Here is a 24,713-nt window from a genome sequence, read left to right on the forward strand (position 1 = left end):
TCTCTTCATTATTAAACAATTGAAGCTCATTTGCATCATCTCATAGTTGAAAAGAGCCATGTCCATCAGAATTGATCATTGTATAGTCTTGTTGTTGCCTTGTGTAATGATCTCCTGCTTCTGATCATTTCACTTAGCATCAGTTCATGTAAGTCTTTCCAGGCCTCTCTGAAATCATCCTGCTGATTGTTTCTTACAGAACAATATTATTTTATAACATTTATATACCATAATTTATTCAGCCATTCTTCAATTGATGGGCATCCACTCAGTTTTCAGTTTCTAGCCACTATGAAAAGGGCTGCCACAAACATTTTGCACATATGAGTCCCTTTCTGTCCTTTAGGATCTCTTTGGGATATAAGCTAATAATAACACTTCTGGGTTAATGGGTATGCACAGTTTGATAAGTTTTTGAGCATAGTTTCCTCTTCAGAATGGTTGGATTTGCTCACAGTTCCACCAACAATATATCAGTATCCCAGTTTTCCCACATCCCTCCAACATTCGTTATTATCTTTTCCTGTCATCTTAGCCAATCTGAGAGGTGTGTAGTGGTATCTCAAAGTTGTCTTAATTTGCATTTCTTTGATCATTAGTGATTTAAAGCACCTTTTCATATGACTAGAAATAGTTTCAATTTCTTCATCTGAAAATTGTCTGTTCATATCCTTTGACCATTTATCAATTGGAGAATGGCTTGATTTCTTATAAATTTGAGTTAGTTCTCTATATATTTTGGAAATTAGGCCTTTATCAGAACTTTTAACTGTAAAAATGTTTTCCCAATTTATTGCTTCCCTTATAATCTTGTCTGCGTTAGTTTTGTTTGTACAAAAACTTTTTAACTAGATATAATCAAAATTTTCTATTTTGTGGTCAATAGTGATCTCTGGTTCTTCTTTGGTCACAAATTCCTTCCTCCTCTACAGATCTGAGAGGTAAACTATCTTATGTTCTTTTAATTTATTTATAATCTCATTCTTTATGCCTAGATCATGATCCCATTTTTACCTTATCTTGGTGTACAGCATTAAATGTGGGTCAGTGCCTAGTTTCTGCCATACTAATTTCCAATTTTCCCAGCAGTTTTTGTCAAACAGTGAATTCTTATCCCAAAAGCTGGGATCTTTGTGTTTGTTGAACCTAGATTATTAAAGTTATTGACTGTTTTGTTTTTTGAACCTAACCTATTCCACTGATCAACTAGTCTATTTCTTAGCCAAAACCAAATGGTTTATAATATAATTTTAGATCTGGTACAACTAGGCCACCTTCATTTGATTTTTTTTTATTAGTTCCCTTGAAATTCTTGACTTTTTGTTCTTCCAGATGAATTCTATTGTTATTTTTCTAGGTCATTAAAATAGTTTTTTGGGAGTTTGATTGGTATAGCACTAAATAAATATATTAGTTTAGGTAGTATTGTCATCTTTATTATATTCACTCGATCTATCCAAGAGCATTTGATATTTTTCCAATTGTTTAGATCTGACTTTATTTGTGTGGAAATTGTTTGTAGTTTTGCTTATATAGTTCCTGACTTACCTTTGGCAGATAGCTTCTAAATATTTTATACCATCAATGGTTATTTTAAATGGGATTTCTCTTTGTAAATGTTGTTATTGGATTTTGTTAGTGATATATAAAAATGCTGATGACTTCTGTAGATTTATTTCGTATCCTGCATCTTGGCTAAAGTTGTGGATTATTTCTAATAGCTTTTTAGATGATTCTCTGGGGTTCTCTAAGCATACAATCATATCATCTGCAAAGAGTGATAATTTGGTTTCCTCATTACCTACTCTAATTCCTTTAATTAGAGTGGTATTTCTAAAGCATGTCTGACCATGTTACCTCTCCATCTCACCCCCATCTTTACTCATTAAATTCTACTGGCTCCTCAACACCCTTTGGATCAAGTAGAAAGTCTTCTGTTTGGCATCTCAAGTCTTTCCTAAACTGTCCGCCATTATCTTTCCAATCTTCTTGTCTCTCACACCCCACCATGAACTTTGTTAACCCAAATTACATTGGTCTTCTAGCTAGAACAAGAAATTCTATCTCCAGACTGCAAGGATTTTCACTGACTGTCTCCCGTGCCTAGAATGCTGCCTCTCCTCATCACTACTGCTTGACTTCCCTTCACTTGCTTCAAGTGACAGCTAAAATTACATCTTCTAAAAAAAGAATCTAAAAAATTTCCTAATCTCTTACTCTGTTGTTATTTCCAATTCATTCTGTACAATAGTTTATTTGTTTTCCTATTAGATTGTGTGTTCTTTGAGAGCAAAGACTGTTTTTGTCTCCTTTCATTTCATTTCTTTCTCTTTTTCTTTCATTTTTTTTGGTAGGCAATTGGGGTTAAGTGACTTGCCCAGGGTCACACTGTACCACCTATGTACCCCTTGGCTTCTTTTCATAAACCCAGTGCTGAGCACATGGCCTGGCACATTGTAGTTGCTTAATAAGTGCTTACTGACTAATTGATTTCCTCCTCTCTATCAGTGCCTAGTGTGCTATTGACTTTTGGATATTCTTTTGTTCCCATGTAACCCTGTGCCCTTGTATTGAGCTTGTAGTCCATTATTCATATGTAGAAGCAGAGTTCTACATTTATCTTATTGATCCCACCTCTATAGCATTTTCAGTATTTGTTCCCTTCTCTCTTCTCATAGTCATCATCCAAAATCAGGTACTCATCACTTCTCACTTGAACTATTACAGTAGTTTTCAAACTAATCTTCTATATCCAGCTTCTCCCCTCTTCAATCCATCTTCCATATAAATGATCAATTGGTATTTTTAAATATCATGATCTATGATAATATTGATACAACTATTGAGCTTACCTGTTCAAAAAACCTTAGTGATTCTATTAACTCTAGGATAAAATACAAATCCTCTTTGACATTTAAAGTCCTTTACATTCTAGCTTCTTGTCTTTTTAGAATCTTTCTAGATATCTTTCTAGAATGATTTAAACATACATTTCATCTTAATATAACTTAATGCAATCTATTTGCTGTTTTCTACATATAATAATCTTCCCTCCACACCTTTTATATCCTTTTATCATATATGAAATTCTCTTCTCCTCACTCTACCCCCATCTTTACCTTTTAGTATTTTTAACCTACTTTAAATCTCAATTCAAACTAATAACAGTGATCACTTTGGAGGAAGGAGATTTTATCCATTAAGTATCAAACCCACCACTTTAAATAGTAGTTTGGGGCAGGGAAAGAAAAAGGAAAATGGGAAGTATTTTTTGTTGCTTTGTTCTTGTAATTGTTTTCCTTTTAGGACAAGCCAAAAAAAACCCTACCAATGTTGCTGAATCAATAATGGATGCCATTGAAGATTTTGCACATAAAGGGTCTGGCCAATCACTGGAAAAAATAAAAGTGGTCATCTTCTTGCCGGAGCTCCTGAAAGTGTTTCATGATGTTATGAAAAAAAGAATGACATCTAAATTATCAAGCTCAAACCCTGTGATCTCAATGATAAAATGTAAGTTATTAATTTTTTAAAAAATACTTGTGCCTATGATTTGCCTTGAAAATATTTATGAGTAATTTCTCATGTTATTATAATTTATTTTAAAGCACTTTTCGGTTTTGCAAGCCAACCTCCTCCAAAACAAGATCATTTGGTTTTGGAAAAAATAAAAAAATCGTCAACTTTCCAGGTGTGTGGTGAAAGCAAGAAGAATGTTGAAAGCACTATCTCTTGGATACAAGATTTGATTTTAAAGGAATTCCTAAGTGACTCTTTCTCTGATGAGTACATTCAAAAGTTTGGTGAAAAAGAGTACAATGAACTGAATGAATTACAAAAAAAGTTAAATATAATCATTGAGGTGAAACGTGAAGAGTCAGAAATTAAGGTCACTGGAACTGCCCAAGATGTGATCAAGGCTTCCAGGGCAATTGAGGGCATGATCAAGAGAAGACATTTACATGTAGATGAGGAGTTGAAGGCTGAAGAACTCAGTAAGACCACCACATGGCAGTATATTGACAATGGTGTTTCCAAGTCTTTTGACAAAATAACTAATCTGCATTTAGAGAATGCAAGAAAAGAAAAGAAAAAGAAAATTGATATTAAAATTAACAATGAAAACTACACAGTAGATTTTGCCACAAACTCTGCTACAAATGGAAAGGGTAAAGAATTGAGTGTTCAGTGCGTCAAAAAACGTGAAGGTAGGTTCAACTTCACTTTATAACCTTTAATATTCTCTCCTTCTGTGTGTATCTTTCTCTTTTCTCTCTGTGTCTGTGTCTGTCTGTCTGTCTGTCTCTCTATCTGTCTGTCTGTCTGTCTTCCTGACTTCTCCCTCTCTAGCTCTCTATCATTCATCCAATAAACATTTATCAAGCATCTACTATGTATCCAGGTACTGGGATAAGCCTCTGGGGATACAAAGAAAGGCAAAAGACTACTCTCAAAGGGCTCAAAATTGTAGTTTTTGTCCCTGTCTTTCTGCTTGTCTTTTCCAACTTGCCCTCTCTCTTTCAAAGCAGATTGAGCATTTATTCTGGGTCTACTGCTGTTCTGGGCACTTGAGCAGAGGTATCTAACACATGATGGCCACAATGTTACCAAGTGTCCAGTACCAAATTAAAATGTAATTGAGAAATATTTAACAAAACCAATAAAAATACACAAAGGTAATTTTAAAAAGTGGTTTCCTAAATCAATATGTGACCTGCAGGAATCTTTATATATAATTTAATGCCTCCAATTTTCTGTTGGATTTCACAGTACTGATTAATAAAAACAAAAACAAACTCCCCCTCTAACCTGTCAATCATTTTCAATTCATTCCTTAACTTAAAACTTTGCGACTTAATAAAATACAAATACCCCCAAGAGTAACAAAGCTGTAATTTTTTTATATATTCACAACTTATTAAACTGTTTATTGTAGCACCCCCCCAAAAAAAAACATCAATTAGCTTTCTGGTTTTTAAACTAGTCTCTGCTCAATTCTCTATAATCTGAATCAGTTTTGTTGATAACTGCAGAAATTGATTTCTCTTGGAGGAAGCTACAAAGATCAAGTTTTTGGACCAGGTAGCCAAAATACAGAGGAGAACATAGAAGGAGCATTCCTGAAATCATCAGATTGTTTCCTAGATGTCAGGTTTTGTTAGAGAGGCAGAAAGAGAAAGAACATGAGTTTACTGCAGGCCAGCCAGATAAAGAGAGAATGAGAGGAGTGGAAAGTAGTATAGAAAGAGCACAAAGTCTGGAATCAGATAAGCTAGATTCAAATCCTGCTTCTGTTTATTACCTATGTGAACAAGGGTCAGTCCCTTAACTTCCCTCAGCTTCAGTTTTCTCAATTCTAAAATGATGTTTTTGGACTAAATAGCTTCCAAAGTCTCTTTTTAAATCTTTGGTCCTGGCCAAGATATATTTCATTACTTGGTCTAAGGTTGGTCCTTTAATGAGATAAGTTCTGCACAAATTGATGAAAAGTGAAATGCAGTTGTAAAAGTAACCTGAGTGCCAGAATCTAGGGGAAAAAAATGGTAACTGAGAAAAAAATCAGAAAGAAAACTTGACAAACAGGTCAGGAAAGGGAAATCCTCCAAGAGTGAAAATAATAAGAATTTTTCCCCTAGAGTGACTTATCAACAAGTTAAGAACAGATTCAGAACTCCAGACTCACTTCTAGAATAAAAGATCTTACTCTGGGATCTATGAACTTAATTTAAAAAATATTTTTGATTACTACATTTCAATATAAATGTTTTCTCTTGTGATTTTATATATTGTATCATAGGCATTTAGAAATATTAGTCTGAAAATGGGTCTATAAGTTCTATCAGATTGCTAAAGGAGTCTTTTATCAGTAATTAAATTTCTTTTTTGAAAATTTTTTGAAAAATTTTAATAGCTTTTTATTTACTCTGTTATATGCATGGGTAATTTTATAGCATTGACAATTGCCAACCTTTTGTTCCAATTTTTCCCCTCTTTCCCCCCACCTCCTCCTCTAGATGGCAGGATGACCAATACATGTTAAATATATTAAAGTATAAATTGAATACAAAATAAGTATACAAGTCATTAAATTTTTATTAAGTACCTACTATATACCAGGCACTGGACTAAGTCTTGGGTATACAAAAGAAGCAAAAGACAATTCCTGTCTTCAAGGAGCTTACAATTAATGGACTGCAACAGAGGTAATTTGACCATTAAGGACTGATCCATCCAGGAAGCTACAACTAAGAAAATTTGCTCCAAGGAACCAGCCAAAACAAAAAGAGATGGGTAACATAAGAGAAAAATAGCTTCCAAGGGTCAGAATATAGTGTCTTTAGGTGAGAGGTGAAGGAGGCCTATAATCTTCAGGCCTGGATAGAAAAGAGAGTTTTCTTGCTTAAAGTTTAAAACACTATGTTATGGCCTGTGAGTCAGGTCATTTCACATCTCACAGTGCTAGGCAACTCTTAAAGACGTGAGCTGCAGAATAGTGTTGCATTGGTGGAAATAATGGTCTCACCTGGTAGTACCTTGTACTATGAAATCATAAATCAAGACCATAACTCTGTACAGAGTTCCTAATGTTCTATATTTTGGCAAGTAACAGAGGTCAACATGGAGGAGATGTCTTGTCCAGGGTTTCAAAGGGGGTCATGGATAGAGCTAGGAATAGAAGCAATGTTTTTTTTACTCCTTTAATTCATCTTTCCAAGGCCCACCACACTAAACCCTGTGTCAAAGCTGCTCAACTAGTGCTTGTAGACATAGAAAGATGAGGTGGTCTCTAAGATAATATAGGTGGGAAAAACACACCTATCCTCAGATTCTAATATTCAATATTGAGGACAGAATAATTAGATAGTTAGGTTGAGAGAACTTAAGACTGGGCCAATATCAGGATCAAGCCAAGGAACTAAAAATTTAGATATTAGGGAGTAGAAATGCCAGGCCAAGTATTCTCTCACTGGTACTGCAAAACAGGAATAAATTCTAAGAATCTGGTCGGCTTATATAATTGTTATTGTAAATGTACCCATGCCTTCACTGTTCCCTATCCAGCACCTTGGATAGAGGTGGGACAGAGTTCTTAATGGCCTCCATTTAAAATAACTGGGCTGTTGGGTATCATCTGAATAGTCAACAAGCATTTATTAAATACCTACTATAAGCCAGGCCTTATGGTAAGGGCTACCTAGAGCTATAAAAAAGCAAGAAAACTTCCCACCCCATTCTTATAGTGAAGACAGTGTGTAAAATAATGAAAACATTATTTAAGATAATACAGAGTAAGGTCATCTCTGGGACAACAAAAAGCACTAATACTTGAGGAGACTCAAAAAAAAAAAAAAAGGTGGGTTTGGAGCTAAATCTGAAAGGAATTCAGAGCAACTAGACAGCAAAGCTAAGGAGGGAAATATCCCAATCCCAGTTGGAGAGACAATCATTGCAAAGGTTCAGAAAGTGAATGCAATGTAAAAGGAATGGTGAGTAGTCCAGTATAGCTGGAATGGATAACGAGTGAAGGGGAGTCAAGTGGGAAAAGAGTCAAAGGTAGGAAGGTGACCAACTATGAAAACCTCTAAATGTCAAATGGGCTGAGACTTAAAAGACTTAAATGACACAGGAGAACTGGTAAAGCAAATAGTAGGGCAAGATGTCTGAGTGAAGTATGGTGAGGAGGAAGAAACAGGGAGAAGAGGAAACTATCATTAAATGCCTTCATTTATTTTAAATTAAATATGAGGCAAAGTCATCAGCAAAGAAGTAGGGGAGAGAAGTATTATGAAAAGTTTAAAAGAGAAGATTTGAAATAGTCACTTTGGTGAGAGCTATTTAATCAATTATGGAGGAGAAAAATTTCTTGCTATAGTCAGGGTCCATTTGAAATTAGATAACAGATTTTTAGTCAATGCAATGTCATCTTGGTTTTGTGATTTACTCCAGCTCCATGAACAGATATCCTCTGGATAGATATGATGGATATTTATGGTAGAAATAATCCAAACATCAGGAGAAGGAGTATTATGAAAAATGCTTTCATGAGCATTCCTGGGGGGGGGGGGGGAGTTTGAGAAGAATGGAAATGGAAGAAACCTAATAGTTCTTAGTAGCTGATCAGAAAGAAAGGCTAATATGATTATGAGAAGGAGCTACAAAGCTGAGATACTACAAGAAGCTGATTGGTGATAGCTTCCTGATCCCCAAATTTGAGTTATAGTTTCTCAGTTGCTTGCATTTTTTTCAGATTCTAGGGTCTAGTTTGAAGGCTGTTTTATTTTATTTATTTTGATTTTGGACTAGATCTGTGATCTCATTAGTAGAAAGAATTCTCAGTGAGAAAGCTCTCTATCCATCCCAGGAAGGCTATATCCTCAAAAGATAAACACCTATGAGATACATCTAGGACAGTTAATATGGCATTAAGAGTTGAAAAAATAGACATAGGCTATGTTATCAGAGGAAGAAGTTACTGACTTTAAAGATAATTCTCTGACTTCTTCATTCTCCCTCCCTTCAATTATATAAATCAGTACATTTGCATTCTAGTTAGTAATTCTATGTCTTATTAGTCTTGGTCTCAAATCATTTCTGTAAAATCATTTCTGTCTAAACTAATAAGAAAGATTTTCTCAATCTGCCATCCTAAGTGGGAACCTAAGACAGAGGTGGAAGGCACTTCCTACTAATCCAGCCTTCCTATCAGTCTTACTTGTTACATTCCTGTCCCTGCTATTCTAATTTACTCTCTTGAATCCAGGAATAGATGTGAAAGAGGAAAAGAAACAAGGAAGCACTTATTATGTATCAGGGACTGTGTAAGCTCTACAAATATCTCATTTGATCTTCACAACAACCCTACAAAGTAAATGTTTTACTTATAGTTGAGAAATTTGAAGCAGACAGATAGTAAGAGACTTGCACAGAGAATCCCAGTTCATAAATGTCTGAGGCCCAGTGTTCTAGCCACCACACTACCCAGCTACTTATAAGCTGTTTTGGGAAGAAAAAAATCTTGATGAATTTTATAAGCTAGTGTTTTAAAATAAAGTAGTAATTCACTCAAATTAATTTAAAATATTTGAAAGAAATCATTGAATGACAAGAGCCAACACAGCATTATTGATAGAGCTTGGAGAAAGGAAGGAATAAGTACATATCCTGCTTTTGACACTTATTAGCTATGTGACGAGGCAAGCCACTGAAATGCTTGAAGACAACTCTCTTAGACTTAATTATAGACAGAAAACAAACTATTGATGCTGCAGATAAAATAATAGGCTTATGGTGTATTTGTTAATTAATTTGTTCATCAATTACAAATTATATTGATTTTAGGGTGAGCAGAACAATATATAGTCAAAGGGGACTAGTGGGTATAGAGATTTTTTTCCATAATAGTACAATATCTTTCCTGTAAGGGGTGTTTAATTTATGTTTATTAAATTGAATTGAATTATCAAAATCTAGCATTAAGAGAATGCAAAAGAATTAAGATGATGTTCTGCTTTTTAGAGAGCCCTAGGAATTCAAATTGCATAAGCCTGTCCTACATGTAGGAAGAAATTATTAACCATCAAGTGTTTTTCTTTCAGTTGAGATCCCTAATTACTGGGATGACATGAAAGACCAGAACCTTCTGTTGGTGGATTTACCTCCAGATCATCAAGAATACAAGCAAGTAAAAGACAAGTTTTGTCAGACCTGTCCCACACATACAATAGAGAAGGTAAACCTACTCTTGATCCTTGCCATGACCTCTACTTCTCCATTGCTTGGTATTATATCTAGACCACATTCCTGATCTTCTCTCTTATAGATAATCTGAGATCATCCCCTGTGAGCTTGTTGACCTCAACACTACCTTCTGGATGTTTCCAACTATATGTCCCATAGACTTCTTACATTCAATGTGTCCAAAACAGAATTCATTAACTTTCTTCTCAAACTCCCCCTTTCTTCCTAGTATTCTTATTATTGATGATAGCACTATCATCCTTCTACATTTACATTCTCTTTGACTCCTGACACAACCAAAGTAAAATGAACATATGCTTGATTTCACTATCACCTAGAAGTGTTTCACTTTCATGTTCATGAACTCTGAAATTCATTTATCTGATCGTGTTCTTTTATCAAGACATCGTTCCTATGCCTAATGATTCCTAAGTTAATTCTTCATCTTCACAGTTATATTAGCTTAAGAAAAATATTGTTGTAGATCCTTTTAATGCAGTGGATCTTAGTATTATTCCATTTCGAGTCTATGAATTGGCAAAGCGACAATCAGATTTGAGAAAAGTTTAATTTAATACTGAAACATAGGTGGAAATTGATTCCTTTTCCTAACTCAGTTTCCTGAATCTTTTTGGAATGTAGAGGGTCATTTCTTTTTATCAGTTTCCATGGCTAAAGAAATGTCAATGTGTTCCAAATCACAAAGATCTTGGAATGAGGAAAGTGAGAAAAGAGGACAAATAAGACAAGCTGAATCTGGAGCAAACTATTCTGGAAAGGGGAAAAATTAATGGGATTCCTGCTGTTTTCCCCCTGTTGGTTTTCATTGCTCTGATGCCTATGGAGTTTGTGTTGTGATCACCGATAAAATCACTTCCCCATTCTAAGGGCCTACATTTCTTCATCTGCAAAATGAGGGAATCAGACTAGATGATTTCTGAGGCCTCATTGAGCATTCTGTGATTCAGCAGTGAAAAAGAATAGCCACTGTTCAGTATTTTCTAACTCAGAATAGATAAAAACCTCACCTAATTATGATTTGTTTGGAGTTAGGGTTTTTTTTCCTATTTATTCCCCTTGTTCCATTGTTTGTTTGGAATCTTCATGTGATTATAGAACAGACTGAGGCAGAGTTGGGATTAGAAAAGAATGAAAGAGAAGTTTCCAAAGGCCAAGTCATTGAAATGACATATCTTGTAAATGAGAAAAAATGTTAGCAAGACCATTAATTCTTAAAATTTGTTTTCAAGCTTGCATGTCTATGATATTTAAGGCTCCATACAACTGTTGTACCTATTTGCAAATAGATATTAGCCCTTCTCCCCCTCCCTAATGTTTTAAAAATAAAGAAGGAATAATAATAAGTACAAAAATACTAAGATTTTGTTAAAGTTGGCATTTTTCCCTTTTTATTTACAAAAAGCAAGAATATTTCATTTTAACATTTTAGTAGAGTGCTGGATAGTAACAAAGTTAGGGAGAGATATAATTTTTTTTGTTTTGTTTTCCAAAACTCTTGTCAGCATTTTCTTTTCTTTTCTTTTCGTTCAGCAACATTTTATTTTTATTTTTATTTTTAAATAACTTTTTATTGACAGAACCCATGCCAGGGTAATTTTTTACAATATGCACTCACTTCTGTTCTGATTTTTCCCCTCCCTCCCTCCATACCCTTCCCCAGATGGCAAGCAGTCCTTTACATGTTAAATAGGTTACAGTATATCCTAGATACAATATATGTGTGCAGAACCGAAGAGTTCTCTTGTTGCACAGGGAGAATTGGATACAAAAGGTATAAATAACCCAGGAAGAAAAACAAAAATGCAAGCAGTATATATTCATTTCCCAGTGTTCTTTCTTTGGATGTAGCTGTTTCTGTCCATCATTGATCAATTGAAATTGAATTAGCACTCTTTATCGAAAAGATCCACTTCCATCAGAATACATCCTCATACGGTATCGTTGTTGAGGTATATAATGATCTCCTGGTTCTGATCATTTGCTCATTTCATCAGTTCATGTAAGTCTCATCAGTCCTCTCTGTATTCATCCTGCTAGTCATTTTTTACAGAACAATAATATTTCATAATGTTCATATACCACAATTTACTCAACCATTCTCCAATTGATGGGCATCCATTCATTTTCCAGCTTCTAGCCACTACAAACAGGGCTGCCACAAATATTTTGGCACATGCAGGTCCCTTTCCCTTCTTTAGTATCTCTTTGGGGTATAAACCCAGTAGAAACACTGCTAGGCTACACCCAGAGAAAGAACACTGGGAAATGAATATAAACTGCTTGCATTTTTGTTTTTCTTCCTGGGTTATTTATACCTTCTGAATTCAATTCTCCCTGTGCAATAAGAAAACTGTTCGGTTCTGCACACATATATTGTATCTAGGATATACTGCAACCCATTCAACATGTAAAGGACTGCTTGCCATCTGGGGGAAGGGGTAGAGGAAGAGAGGGGAAAAATCGGAACAGAAGTGAATGCAAGGGATAATGCTGTAAAAAATTACCCTGGCATGCGTTCTATCAATAAAAAGTTATTAAAAAAATAAAGTATATGTTGATATAACTTTAAAAAAAATAAAAGAAAACCCTTTCCTATCATTTCTTCAATAAAAAGAAACAGAAGAAACACTGCTAGATCAAAGGGTATGCACAGTTTGATAACATTTTGAGCATAGTTCCAAATCGCTCTCCAGAATGGCTGGATGTGTTCACAGTTCCACCAACAATGTATCAGTGTCCCTGTTTTCCCACATCCCCTCCAACATTCTGCATTATCTTTTCCTGTCATTCTAGCCAATCTGACAGGTGTGTAGTGGTATCTCAGAATTGTCTTAATTTGCATTTCTCTGATTAATAATGATTTGAAGCATATTTTCATATGGCTATAGTTTTAATTTCTTTGAGAATTGTCTATTTATATCCTTTGACCATTTATCAATTGGAGAATGGCTTGATTTCTTATAAATTAGAGTCAATTCTCTATATAGTTTGGAAATGAGGCCTTTATCAGAACCTTTGACTGTAAAAATGTTTTCCCAGTTTATTGTTTCCCTTCTAATCTTGTCTGCATTTGTTTTGTTTGTACAAAAACTTTTCAATTTGATATAATCAAAATTTTTTATTTTGTGGGCAATAATGATCTCTAGTTCTTCTTTGGTCATAAATTCTTTCCTCTTCCACAGATCTGAGAGGTAAACTATCCTATGCTCTTCCAATTTATTTATAATCTCATTCTTTATGCCTAGGTCATGAACCCATTTTGACTTTATCTTGGTGTACAGTGTTAAGTGTAGGTCAATGCCTAGTTTCTGCCATATTAATTTCTAATTTTCCCGGCAATTTTTGTCAAATAATGCATTTTTATCCCTAAAACTGGGGTCTTTGGGTTTGTCAAACACTAGATTATTAAAGTTATTGGCTGTTTTGTCCTTTGAACCTAACCTATTCCATTGATCAACTAGTCTATTTCTTAGCCAATACCAGATGGTTTTAGTAACTGCTGCTTTATAATATAATTTTAGATATGGTACATCTAGACCACCTTCATTTGATTTTTTTTCATTAATTCCCTTGAAATTCTTGATCTTTTGTTTTTCCATATGAATTTTGTTATTATTTTTTCTAGGTCATCAAAATAGTTTTTGGGGAGTCTGATTGGTGTAGCGCTAAATAAATAGATTAGTTTAGGTAGTATTGTCATCTTTATTATATTTGCTCGCCCAATCCAAGAGCATTTAATATTTTTCCAGTTGGTTAGATCAGACTTAATTTGTGTGGAAAGTGTTTTGTAGTTTTGCTCATAAAGTTTCTGATTTTCCCTTGGCAGATAGATTCCTAAATATTTTATACAATCAGTAGTTACTTTAAATGGAATTTCTCTTTGTAATTCTAACTGTTGGGTTTTGTTAGTCATATATAAGACTGCTGATGACTTATGTGGGTTTATTTTGTATCCTGCAACTTTGCTAAAGGTGTAGATTGTTTCTAATAACTTTTTAGTAGAATCTCTGGGGATCTCTAAGTATACCATCATATCATCTGCAAAGAGTGATAGTTTGGTTTCTTCATTGCCTATTCTTATTCCTTTAATCTCTTTCTCAACTATTATTGCCAAAGCTAGCATTTCTAATACAATATTAAATAGTAACGGTGATAGTGGGCAACCTTGTTTCACTCCTGATCTTATTGGGAATGGTTGCAGTTTGTCCCCATTACATATGATACTTACTGCTGGTTTTAAATAGATGCTACTGATTATTTTAAGGAAAAGTCCATTTATTCCTATACTCTCAAGAGTTTTTAATAGGAATGGATGTTGGATTTTATCAAATGCTTTTTCTGCATCTATTGAGATGATCATATGGTTTTTGTTAATTTGATTATTAATATGGCCAATTATACTGATAGTTTTCCTAATATTGAACCAGCCCTGCATTCCTGGTATAAATCCTACTTGATTGTGGTGTATTATCGTGGGGGTGATTTTCTGTAGTCTTTTTGCTAATATCTTATTTAAAATTTTAGCATCAATATTCATTAGGAAGATTGGTCTATAATTTTCTTTCTCTGTTTTCAACCTACCTGGTTTAGATATCAGTACTATGTCTGTGTCATAAAAGGAATTTAGTAGGACTCCTTCATTCCCTATTTTTTCAGATAGTTTATAAAGCATTGGGGCTAATTGTTCTTTGAATGTTTGGTAGAATTCACATGTAAATCCATCTAGTCTTGGGGATTTTTTTTTTTTAGGGAGTTGATTAATGGCTTGTTCTATTTCTTTTTCTGAAATGGGACTATTTAAGCAATTTACTTCCTCCTCTGATAATCTGGGAAGCCTATATTTTTGGAGGTAGTCATCCATTTCACTTAGGTTATCAAATTTATTGGCATAAAGTTGGTCAAAGTAACTCCTTATCATTTCTTTAATTTCCTCTTCATCAGTGGAAAGTTCTCCTTTTTCATTTTTAAGACTGCTAATTTGATTTTCCTCTCTCCTTTTTCTAATCAGATTTACCAGAGGTTTATCAATTTTATTGGTTTTTTTTCCATAAAACCAACTCTTAGTTTTATTTATTAGTTTTTTTTTTACTTTCTATATTATTAATTTCTCCTTTTAATTTTAGAATTTCAAGTTTAGTAATTGATTGGGAGTTTTTAATTTGGTCTTTTTTTTAGCTTTTTAAGTTGCAGGCCCAATTCATTGATTTCCTCTTTCTCTATTTTATGCAAATAGACCTCTAGAGATATGGAATTTCCCTTTATTACCGCTTTGGCTGCATCCCATACATTTTGGTATGATTTCTCATTATTGTCGTTTTCTTGGGTGAAGTTATTAAATATGTCTATGATTTGCTGTTTCACCCAATCATTCTTTAGTATGAGATTATTTAGTTTCCAATTACTTTTTGGTCTATTTACACCTAACTTTTTGTTGAATGTAGTTTTTATTGCATTGTGATCTGAAAAGAAAGCATTTACTGTTTCTGCCTTCCTGCATTTAATTTTGAGGTCTTTATGTCCTAATATATGGTCAATTTTTGTGTAGGTTCCATGAACTGCTGAAGAGAAAGTATACTCTTTTCTGTCACCATTCAGTTTTCTCCAGAGATGTATCATACCTAATTTTTCTAATATTCTATTTCTCTCTTTAATTTCTTTCTTATTTGTTTTGTGTTTGATTTATCTAGATCTGAGAGTGCAAGATTGAGATCTCCCACTATTATAGTTTTGCTATCTATTTCTTCTCGCAACTCTCTTAACTGGGAGAAATATAATTAAAACAACTTATGAGTATAAAATTTTCACTACACAATGAATTATTCTTTCTCAAAACTTGGTTATTGTGCCTTATTTTCCATTTACCAAAGAGAATGAAACCTTATTTCTCTTCCAGTTTATCTAGCTTACCCTACAGCAATGTCTAGCTCATTGTCCAACTCAGAATGGTGACCTCTCAATTTATTTTTAATCTATAGGAAGAGAAAAAAACATAGCAACATATTAGAACTGGTAGCTGTGATGGGGAAGCTATTATCACAAACCCTAGCTCTCTTGAGATCTATTAACAAACTTAGAAGCAATGAGTCATGATCATGGTCCTAGAGCAAAATGAGTTTTTAAAAAGAATTCACAGTGAAACTATATTTTACATGATTGCACATGTTTAACCTCTATCAGATTACTTGCCAATTTGGGGAGTAAAGACAGGGAGGACAGAAGGAAAAGAGGGAGAAAAATTTGGAACTCAAAAATGTTATACAAAAATTACTATTGACAAATCTCTTTTCACGAATTGGCAAAAAAGAACATACTCTTTACATTAAAAAAAGAAATAATATTTGCAGATTAGAACAGTGCTCAACATTTGCCTTTGAGCTTTTGGAGCACAGTGATTCTATATCATCGTGTGTATTTTAAGGGAGAGAGGGTAGATAGATAACTTTTCCCAGTCTTTAGTAAAGTTGGCTATCAGAAATGAGCTAAAAAAAAAACCTATCCAACTTTATCATTTGATAATGTATGTAGTAGACACATCCTTTTACCTAGCATATTGAAAATTATGAGAGAGAAAGAGAGAGAGGGAGGGAGAGAGAGGGGAAGGGAGGGAAAGACAGAGAAGGGGGGAGGAGAAGGAAGGAGAAAGGGAAAAGGGGAGAAAGGGAGGGAGGGAGAAACTTTTAAGGGATAGATACCTTTCCTTGGAATTGAAAAGACTATTTCAATCTGAGCCTCTCACACCTATTGACTGTATAGCCTGGAGCTATACCTTAAACCACTTAATATTTCAGCCTTCAAGCAACTTTGTGTTTCCAAGCAGGGGTCTACCCTAGTCGATTTGGATGATCACCAGAAGTACCCTATACTAAAGACACCAGATGGGCAATTAAAACAAAACAAAATTTCCAATAAGTGATCAAATTAGGGAATATTTCTTTTCAAAGAATAATTTTACAAAACTCTAGGTTTAGAAAGTTATCAAGATATGGAATAAAACAATAAATACTACTAAACTTGATGTTTATTATTTTATGCTCAAAGGAAAACTGCCCAACACAAAATTTCAAATAGCTTCCTATGGACTGATCATTTTAAATTACTTGTGGAAGTTTAACACTGTACTCATTTCCAAAGTGATTTTGCTTTTGTACTTCATAGATTCAGAGAATACAAAACAAATGCCTTTGGAATTTGTATCAGGCAAGGAAAATATCAATGGATGAGCAGAACAAAAAGACAAACAATGAAAGATTCCTCTTCCATGGGACAGATGCTAACTCAGTACCCGGGGTCAATAACCAAGGCTTTAATCGCAGTTATGCTGGGAAAAATGGTAAGTAAAGCAGCAGTACCTTGTTTGCTTCAAAAAGTTTAAAAGTGAGATGTGGCTCTCCTATTACATCATCAGCATCTGAAAAATTTAGAGAGTGTCACTATGGACTTTCTTTCTCAATCAATATTTTATTATTGATTGGAAATACTTATTCATCTACTGCAAAGGGAAGTGATAATTCATATGAAATGAACATAAAAGAAAAAAATACTTAACAGAAATTCTTTGATTTACCACTGAAATGGAATCCCCTTTAGATTTATATTACTGTGTATTTTGACTACAACCTGGCCTCACACTTTCTAGGTGGATGATATTTTGAAGATACAGGGTGATATATTGGATAAGAACAGAGAATGGCTCCAGGAAGACCTGGCTTCCAATCCTGACTCAGAAATTTGCCAGCTATGATCCTCAGAAAGTTATTGATCTTCTCTGCACTCCATTTTTTGGATGATATTTTAGAGATACAGGATGATCCTCATTATACTAAACTGGGAAAACCACAAAAGAAACAGTCCCCACCTTCAAAGAGCTTTTAATCTAATGAGAAAAAATCATACAAGAAGGAAGCTGAAACGGACATGGGGGAGGATGGTACATGGGGGACATGGGGAAAAAGTAAGAGAAGACCTAATATGTTGTAGCTATGTGAGCTGAGCTCCCTTCATAAATGGAGGTTCAGAATTCATGACCATGCCCATCCCCCCTAATCAGAGAGGCAGAGGAGAGTAAAGAGGTGGAGTATCAAAGCTGAGGAGATCTTCTAGGGGTAATGAGCTTTCCTCAGGCATGGTAGAGAAGTTAGTCAGAGAAGTCCCAAAGTAGTGCAACCATATTAAAATCCATGATTGTAAGTGTCTCTTCCCACTGAACATTCATCAAATCATAAATCTTAGAAATGAACAGAATTTTATTACACAATTCTTTCAACTATTCTAAGGCAGGTGTTTATGTGTATAAATACACACATACACACACATACACACACATACCATATTCATCATCATCTTTGGGTTTTTTAATTTGTTTTTTGACAATAGCCTTTCTATGATATTTTATTGTAAGTAATAGGGTGCAGTAATTTCCAAACAATCAAAATTGAGCCACATGATGAGTTTAAAGAGGGACATATGGTGGGTAAAAAGAGGATGTATTATATGTTCCATGATGACTTTCACCAATTCTATCAAACTTAAATAGAAATGGATCTCTGTAATTATATATTTACTTAGAAAACCATAAATTAAGTATCTAAGGTGTAATTACCCCATCGCATTTTAATCTGTTTCTAGCTGCCCTCAGAAGTACTGCTAATCATTTACCCAAAGGCTGCAAGAATGATACCTCTGACTTGTACTCAAAAGTTGCCATGAAGATATCATCCTAGAACTTTATGGCCAGGAGAGGTGGGGCAGCATGTAGAGGAAGTAGGGAATAAACTAATGGATAGTCAAGATACTGCATTAGTACCTAGAGATAGAAAGAAAAAATCTATAAAAAGATCTCCAGCCAGTTGGATGGATGCTTTATAGAGGATTTCTGGGAAAAGAATGGGAGATCTGTATGGGTTGTGATCTATGCCATAGAGAGGAATGATCAAAGGCTTAGAGATTTAAAGAGAAAAGGGCTTCAAGTAGATCCAATCTAATCACTTTATATAGGAGAAAAAATGTAGAGAAGATCAATAACTTGAGGATCACAGCTGGCAAATTTCTGAGTCAGGATTGGAAGCCAGGTCTTCCTGAAACCATCCTCTGTTCTTATCCAATATATCACCCTGTATCTTCAAAATATCATCCACCTAGAAAGTGTGACGCCAGTTTGTAGTCAAAATACACAATAGCATAAACCTAAAGGGGATTTCATTTCAGTGGTAAATCAAAGAACTTCTGTTAAGTGTTTTTTTGTTCTTTTATGTTCATTTCATATGAATTATCACTTCCCTTTGCAGTAGATGAACATTTCTAATGCTGATTTAAAAAAACATCTATTCATATATTTTATTTTATGATGCAGCAATTACACTGAAATAAAGTTCAAAGATAACATTCATCAGTGCAGCCTGTTTCTGAATTCTCAACAGGAAAAAAAAAAAAAAAGCTGTGTCCTTTCATGACCATTCTTGACAGTAGAATACTACCACATATATCCATTCTGTTTCTGAGTCATGTTTCTACCTTCACATCTCTCATAAATGTCTCCTCTTCCCTCACATAACCAACTCCCTGAGACATGTCTTTTTCATATCAATCTTATTTTGATCTCCCTCCCTCAAAACTCTCCCCACTTCAAACCATTTACCACTCAGCCATCAGAGTGATTTTCATATAATTCATATCTAACAATGTCACCCCTGTACTCAGTGAACCCCTCTACTCAGTGAACATCAGTGACTCCCTTTTATCTCTGGAATCAAATCTAAAATGCTTTGTTTGCATTTAAAGTCATTTACAACCTAGACTTTGCTCATCTTTCCAGTCTTCTCATAGTTGACTCCCACACACTTAATCCAACTACACTGGTTTCCTTGCTGTTTCTCACAGTCTGTCTGCACTAACTATATCCCATTACTCAACTGCTCAGCCTGTTCTTCTGTCAACTGCCTTCTTTACCTTCCTTCAGTTTACCTTCCTCAGTTAAATCTACAGGAAATCTTCTATATTTCTGGTATCTTCCCTCTGAGATAAACTTATATTTATTCTCTATATATCTTGTACATAGTTGTTTGCATGTTTTCTTCCCTATCAGAATGCAAGCTCCTTAAAAATATGGATCATGTTTTTGCCTCTCTTTCTATATATACTTAGTACAGTGCCTGAAAAATAAGTGCTTTAAAAATGCTTGTTGCTTGACAGGCTGGTTGACCATTGGCCCTTAGAGTTGATTAGAGATTTCTTGCCTCTCTATGTTAACTTTGCTTATGTGATTGTAGTCCTCGTCTATACAAAATATTTTGATTATGCTTTTAGTAAAGTGACTTTTTAGCCAGGTTATAAAGAGGCATTAGCTTGAGAAGGGAGACTCTGAATTCAACTTAACAAACATTTATTAGGCCAGTATTTTATGTAAACTATTATACTAGAGCCTGGGGAATGCATTGATTAAAGAAGACAAAGACCTAACCTTTAATGGGCTTACTAAAGGAGTGATTATTACATATATATGTGTGTGTGTGTGTGAATAATTTAAAATAAAAGATTAAATGTAATCAATGCAAAGAGAAAATTCCAATAAAATGAAATGGGAGTTTATTATTTTGAAAATATGCCCAGACATTATCATAATTGGTATTAATAATACAAATTTCATAATCTAATTTTGTAAAACTTTTGCCTTTTTTTTTTACAGCTATAGCATGGGGGAAAGGAACTTATTTTGCTGTCAATGCCTCCTATTCAGCTAGTAATACATATGCCAGACCAGATATAAATGGAAAGAAGCATGTATATTATGTGCGAGTACTTACTGGTGATTACATTATTGGAAATTCATCATTAATTGTTCCTCCATCAAAGGGACCTCAAGCTGCTGATGTTCTATATGACAGTGTCACTGATAATATGCAAAATCCAAGCTTATTTGTCATATTTTTTGATAATCAGTCTTATCCAGAATACCTTATTACTTTCAAATAACATTTTGGTTTCATATCCAAGAGACATTATTTGTTTTAGCATTCAGTGCATTTTGTAAGGTTACAATGTTCATTCTTGTTGCTGAAATTAATAGTTTTGCATTAATGCCTGTGTGACTTTTAACATGTTCTTCTTATGGTCATTGAGAAATTGATAAATTGTCGATAAAAAATGGCAGTGTTCAGATGAAGATCAAAGATACCTCTAGTTATATGAAAAAATGCTCAAAATCACTATTGATTGGAGAAATACAAACTAAAACAACTCTAAAGTACTACCTCATCTCTCTCAGATTGGATAATATTACAGAAAAATAAATTGATAAATGTTTAAAGGGATGTGGGAAAATGAGACAGTAATGCACTCTTGGTGGAGTTATGACCTTATCTAACCATTCTGGAGAACAGTTGTTAAGGGTCCCAGCCCTAATTCCCGAGTGGACCAGGCCTTACGTGACCAGCACTGCCTGTCCACTTGAATGGCAAAAAATGTGAGCAATGAGGGACAAGAGCCAGGATGGTGTGAGACTCCATTTATTACATTATTGCAGGTCCTTTTATCATCTTGGTGCTTGTTTCTAGTTAATACATCATACATAATCACATCCTAGCCTATAGTAGATACATGATTCTCTACAGGAAGCTACACATAGATTTGTTGTGTACATTCCTTTCCTAATAAGGATATTCAAGGTCCTCCCTTCTAAGATCCAGCAAGCCTCTCCTGGAAACTGCCACGTTTCTCCTTTGGGTGGGGCCCCCTTCCTCCCAGAGCCATCTTGTTCACACTTACAGATTACCTCAGATTACCTGAGCTGTGCCCTGTGTGATGCCCAAGGTTGGCAGACTTTCTTGCAAACAATTTGGAACTATGCCCAAAGGGCAATCAAAATGTGCATGCCCTTTGCTCCAACAATACTACTACTAAGTTTGTATCCCAAAAGGATTTTTTTAAAGGGAGAAAGTACTTATTTGCACAAAAATCTAGCAGTTCTTTATGTGGTGGCAAAGAATTGGACATTTAGGGATGTCCATCAATTGGGGAATGTCTAAACAAATTGTGGAATATGAATGTAACAGAATACAATTGTGATATAAGAATTAGTGATTTCAGAAAAATCTCAAAAGACTTACATGAACTCATGCAACGTGAGATGAGCAGCATCAGGAGACTATTGTATGCAGTAAAAATGATGTTGGATGATGAACATCTGTGAAGGACTTAGCAATGCAACGATTCAAGACAATTCTAAAGGACTCATGATGAAAGAGAAAGAATCAGTGGAGTTCAAATGTAAATTGAAACATACTATTTTAATTTTATTTTTTTATGGTTTTTTTCTTTTGATTTGTTTCTTCTTTCACAATATGACTGATACGAAAATATGTTTTACATGATTGCACATATATAACAAATCAAATTGCTTACCATCTTAGGGTGGTGGGAGATAAGGTTAGGAGGGACAAAATTTGTGATTCAAAATTTTTTTAATTGAATGTTAAAAATTGTATTTATGTCTAATTGAAAAAATAAATATATACATATGTGTCTGTGTGTACATATGTATGTATGTGTGTATACTTCTTGTTAATAACTGAAAGCAAGAGACATTATTTATTACTTTCAGTGTATTTTTCTAAATTAGAGTATTTATCTTTGCTGTTGAAATTTTCCACTAAATTGTTGTGGAGTTTTAAGATATTTCAAGATATTTTTCTTGAGGTAGAGCCAAGAGGGTGAAGTTAAGCAGGAACTCTCCGACCTCTCCCCCAAACTGCTTCAAATTTCCTAAATAATGACTTCAAACAAATTTTATAATGTCAGAATACCCAAAAAAGATGGAGTAGAACATTTTCCAGCTGAAGACAATTTAGAAGGTCAGCAGGAAAGATATGTGGTATCAGGATGGGAGTGCAGTGTACAATCCCAGGCCATGGCAGCACAGCCCTGGCCCCAGCCTTGGTCCTATGCTGGCAAAACAAGAATGGGCCTAGGGATCTCTGAATCAGTGGCTGTACTGATGGCTTCTAAACCTTTCAGCCCAGAAACCCAAAGATGATTGGAAGGTCAGTAGAAAATGTCTGTGGAACTTGGATGGGAGTTCAGTGTGCAGTCCCAGCACTAGTGCAGCCCCAGCCCTGCGCCGGCAAAGCAGGAATGGGCCCACAGATCTCTGAATCAGCCGCAGAAACAGTTTCTAGATCTCTCAGCCCTGAGACACCAAAAACAACCTGGAAGGTTGGCAGGAAAGGCCTATCAATAAGGTGAGAGACCTTGGGAAATCAGGAAACCAAGAGTGGAGGTGGAACCTACCACAGGCCTAGCGCACAGGAGGTCTCTTAACTAGGACTTTGGTGCTCTAGGGTGGTCTGGGGAGCTGAGTGGAGCAGCTCCCTCCCCCACCCTTTCTTCTGGAGTAGCCGGCAAACTTTCAGTTCCGCTTCCTGGAAAAGCCTAGCCCACTATTTTTACCCATTACGTTTTAGGATGGAGGGAGAGAAGAAGACTCATCCACTTGGATCATCCTGCCTCCCCTAGTTCTGCTTCGGGATCCCAGATCTCTAAGTTGGGACTACTGAGAGGAGGCTTGAAGTTTCTATCAGCTCCCATTATATTTTATGATAATAAATTAAATGTGGGACTGTAACATTTCTAGAAAACTTGAAGCCAGGAAAAGCACCAATTTGTTTTTTCCCCCCTTTTAAAAAAACATCCCAGTGTCTTCAGTGCACCCCTTAAATATTCTGACTTCTTCAGTTAGCAAATTGTTACCCTTCGATTGACCTCAAAATGACAGGGACTTAGATCACCTTTCAGCTCCAAGACCCGAGTTTCATATGATCTTGCTTAAATTTAGAAATTGAAAGTGAACTTCGAAGTCACCTATACTAAGAATTCTTAGAATATCCAGATGTCCAGAAACTTGCGTAGATAAATTTCCCTGAGGTCTAAGAATTTGGGACTTTTGAGAAAAAAAAAATTTTGGTAACTATTTCAACATAATTGGTTTCTTTTATTTTACATAAGTAAAAAAATCTTATCCTGAGTTTCATGTCAAAGAGTTTCATGAAAAAAAAAAAAAAGTTTCATGAAAGAAGAACCCTGAACTAGTTTAACATGCTAATTTACAAAGAAGGAAACTGAGTTCTAAAGTCAAAGCTTCTCAAACTGTGAACTGAATATGGGCATAGAGAAAAAATTGTCAATAATATAAGGTTTCTGACTACTCTATAACCTATAGTATCAAACATTCCGCCAAGATTCAATTCTTTTATCTAAAAATAAACAAGCAAACCCATCTTATTTAATGAGCTCTGGGCTGTGACTCATCTAGATCTGAAAAGAATTAAGAAACACAATTAGAATCCAAAGCCAGGATGTCTTAAATTAGCTATAATCATCGATGTGATGGAGACAGCTGGGATTGTCCAGAATTTCCAGTCTATCAGCAAATACTACAGAAGAAAACTTTATTTTTTGGTTTTCCCAGATTTAAGAAAGTGACTAAGGAAATAGTAATAATGCAGGCAAAACTTAAAAGTTTGTGGTGGTTTTCTGGCAGCACCACCCAGGATTCAGTCCTCTTTCTACTAAACAACACAACACGGCCTCTAAGTAGTGTAGTAGAAATTCAAGTCTGACTTCAGACACTTCCTAACTGTGTGACTCTAGGCAAGTTTGCCTCAGTTTCCTCATCTGTAAAATGAACTAAAAAAGGAAATGCAAACTATTCCACTATCTTTCTAAGAAAAAAATAGGATTGATGAGGTTTAGATTTGGGGTACCCAAATGAAATTAGGGTTACTAGTGGTCAGGGAGTTAAATGAAGTCTAGTGGTAACCCATGAGTCCCCTGTAAAGGAATTTACAGACCGGAAAACCTAGATTGATAAAAGAGGTTTATTATGGGGTTTGGAAGTAAGATTAAATTATAGTTAGTAAAAGGTGTTAGGTAAAGAGAAGGGGGCCCTGGAAACAGTATTCCAG

At 34.9% G+C, this 24,713-nt stretch overlaps 1 protein-coding gene across 1 annotated transcript in view; it reads left to right on the top strand.

Moving 5' to 3' along the window:
- The window catches only part of PARP14 (poly(ADP-ribose) polymerase family member 14), a 73,387-nt gene extending 51,098 nt beyond the window's left edge, over window positions 1-22,289 (top strand). Inside the window, exons 13-17 of the mRNA XM_051985403.1 lie at window positions 3,307-3,513; window positions 3,609-4,208; window positions 9,597-9,730; window positions 16,915-17,089; window positions 20,441-22,289. Coding sequence (XP_051841363.1) covers window positions 3,307-3,513; window positions 3,609-4,208; window positions 9,597-9,730; window positions 16,915-17,089; window positions 20,441-20,727 — 1,403 coding nt within the window. The 3' untranslated portion in view covers window positions 20,728-22,289. The remainder of the gene's footprint in view (window positions 1-3,306; window positions 3,514-3,608; window positions 4,209-9,596; window positions 9,731-16,914; window positions 17,090-20,440) is intronic.
- Window positions 22,290-24,713: the final 2,424 nt, after the last annotated feature.

The sequence above is a fragment of the Antechinus flavipes genome, chromosome 3 (assembly GCF_016432865.1).
Source record: "Antechinus flavipes isolate AdamAnt ecotype Samford, QLD, Australia chromosome 3, AdamAnt_v2, whole genome shotgun sequence".
NCBI classification, from domain to species: Eukaryota; Metazoa; Chordata; class Mammalia; order Dasyuromorphia; family Dasyuridae; genus Antechinus; species Antechinus flavipes.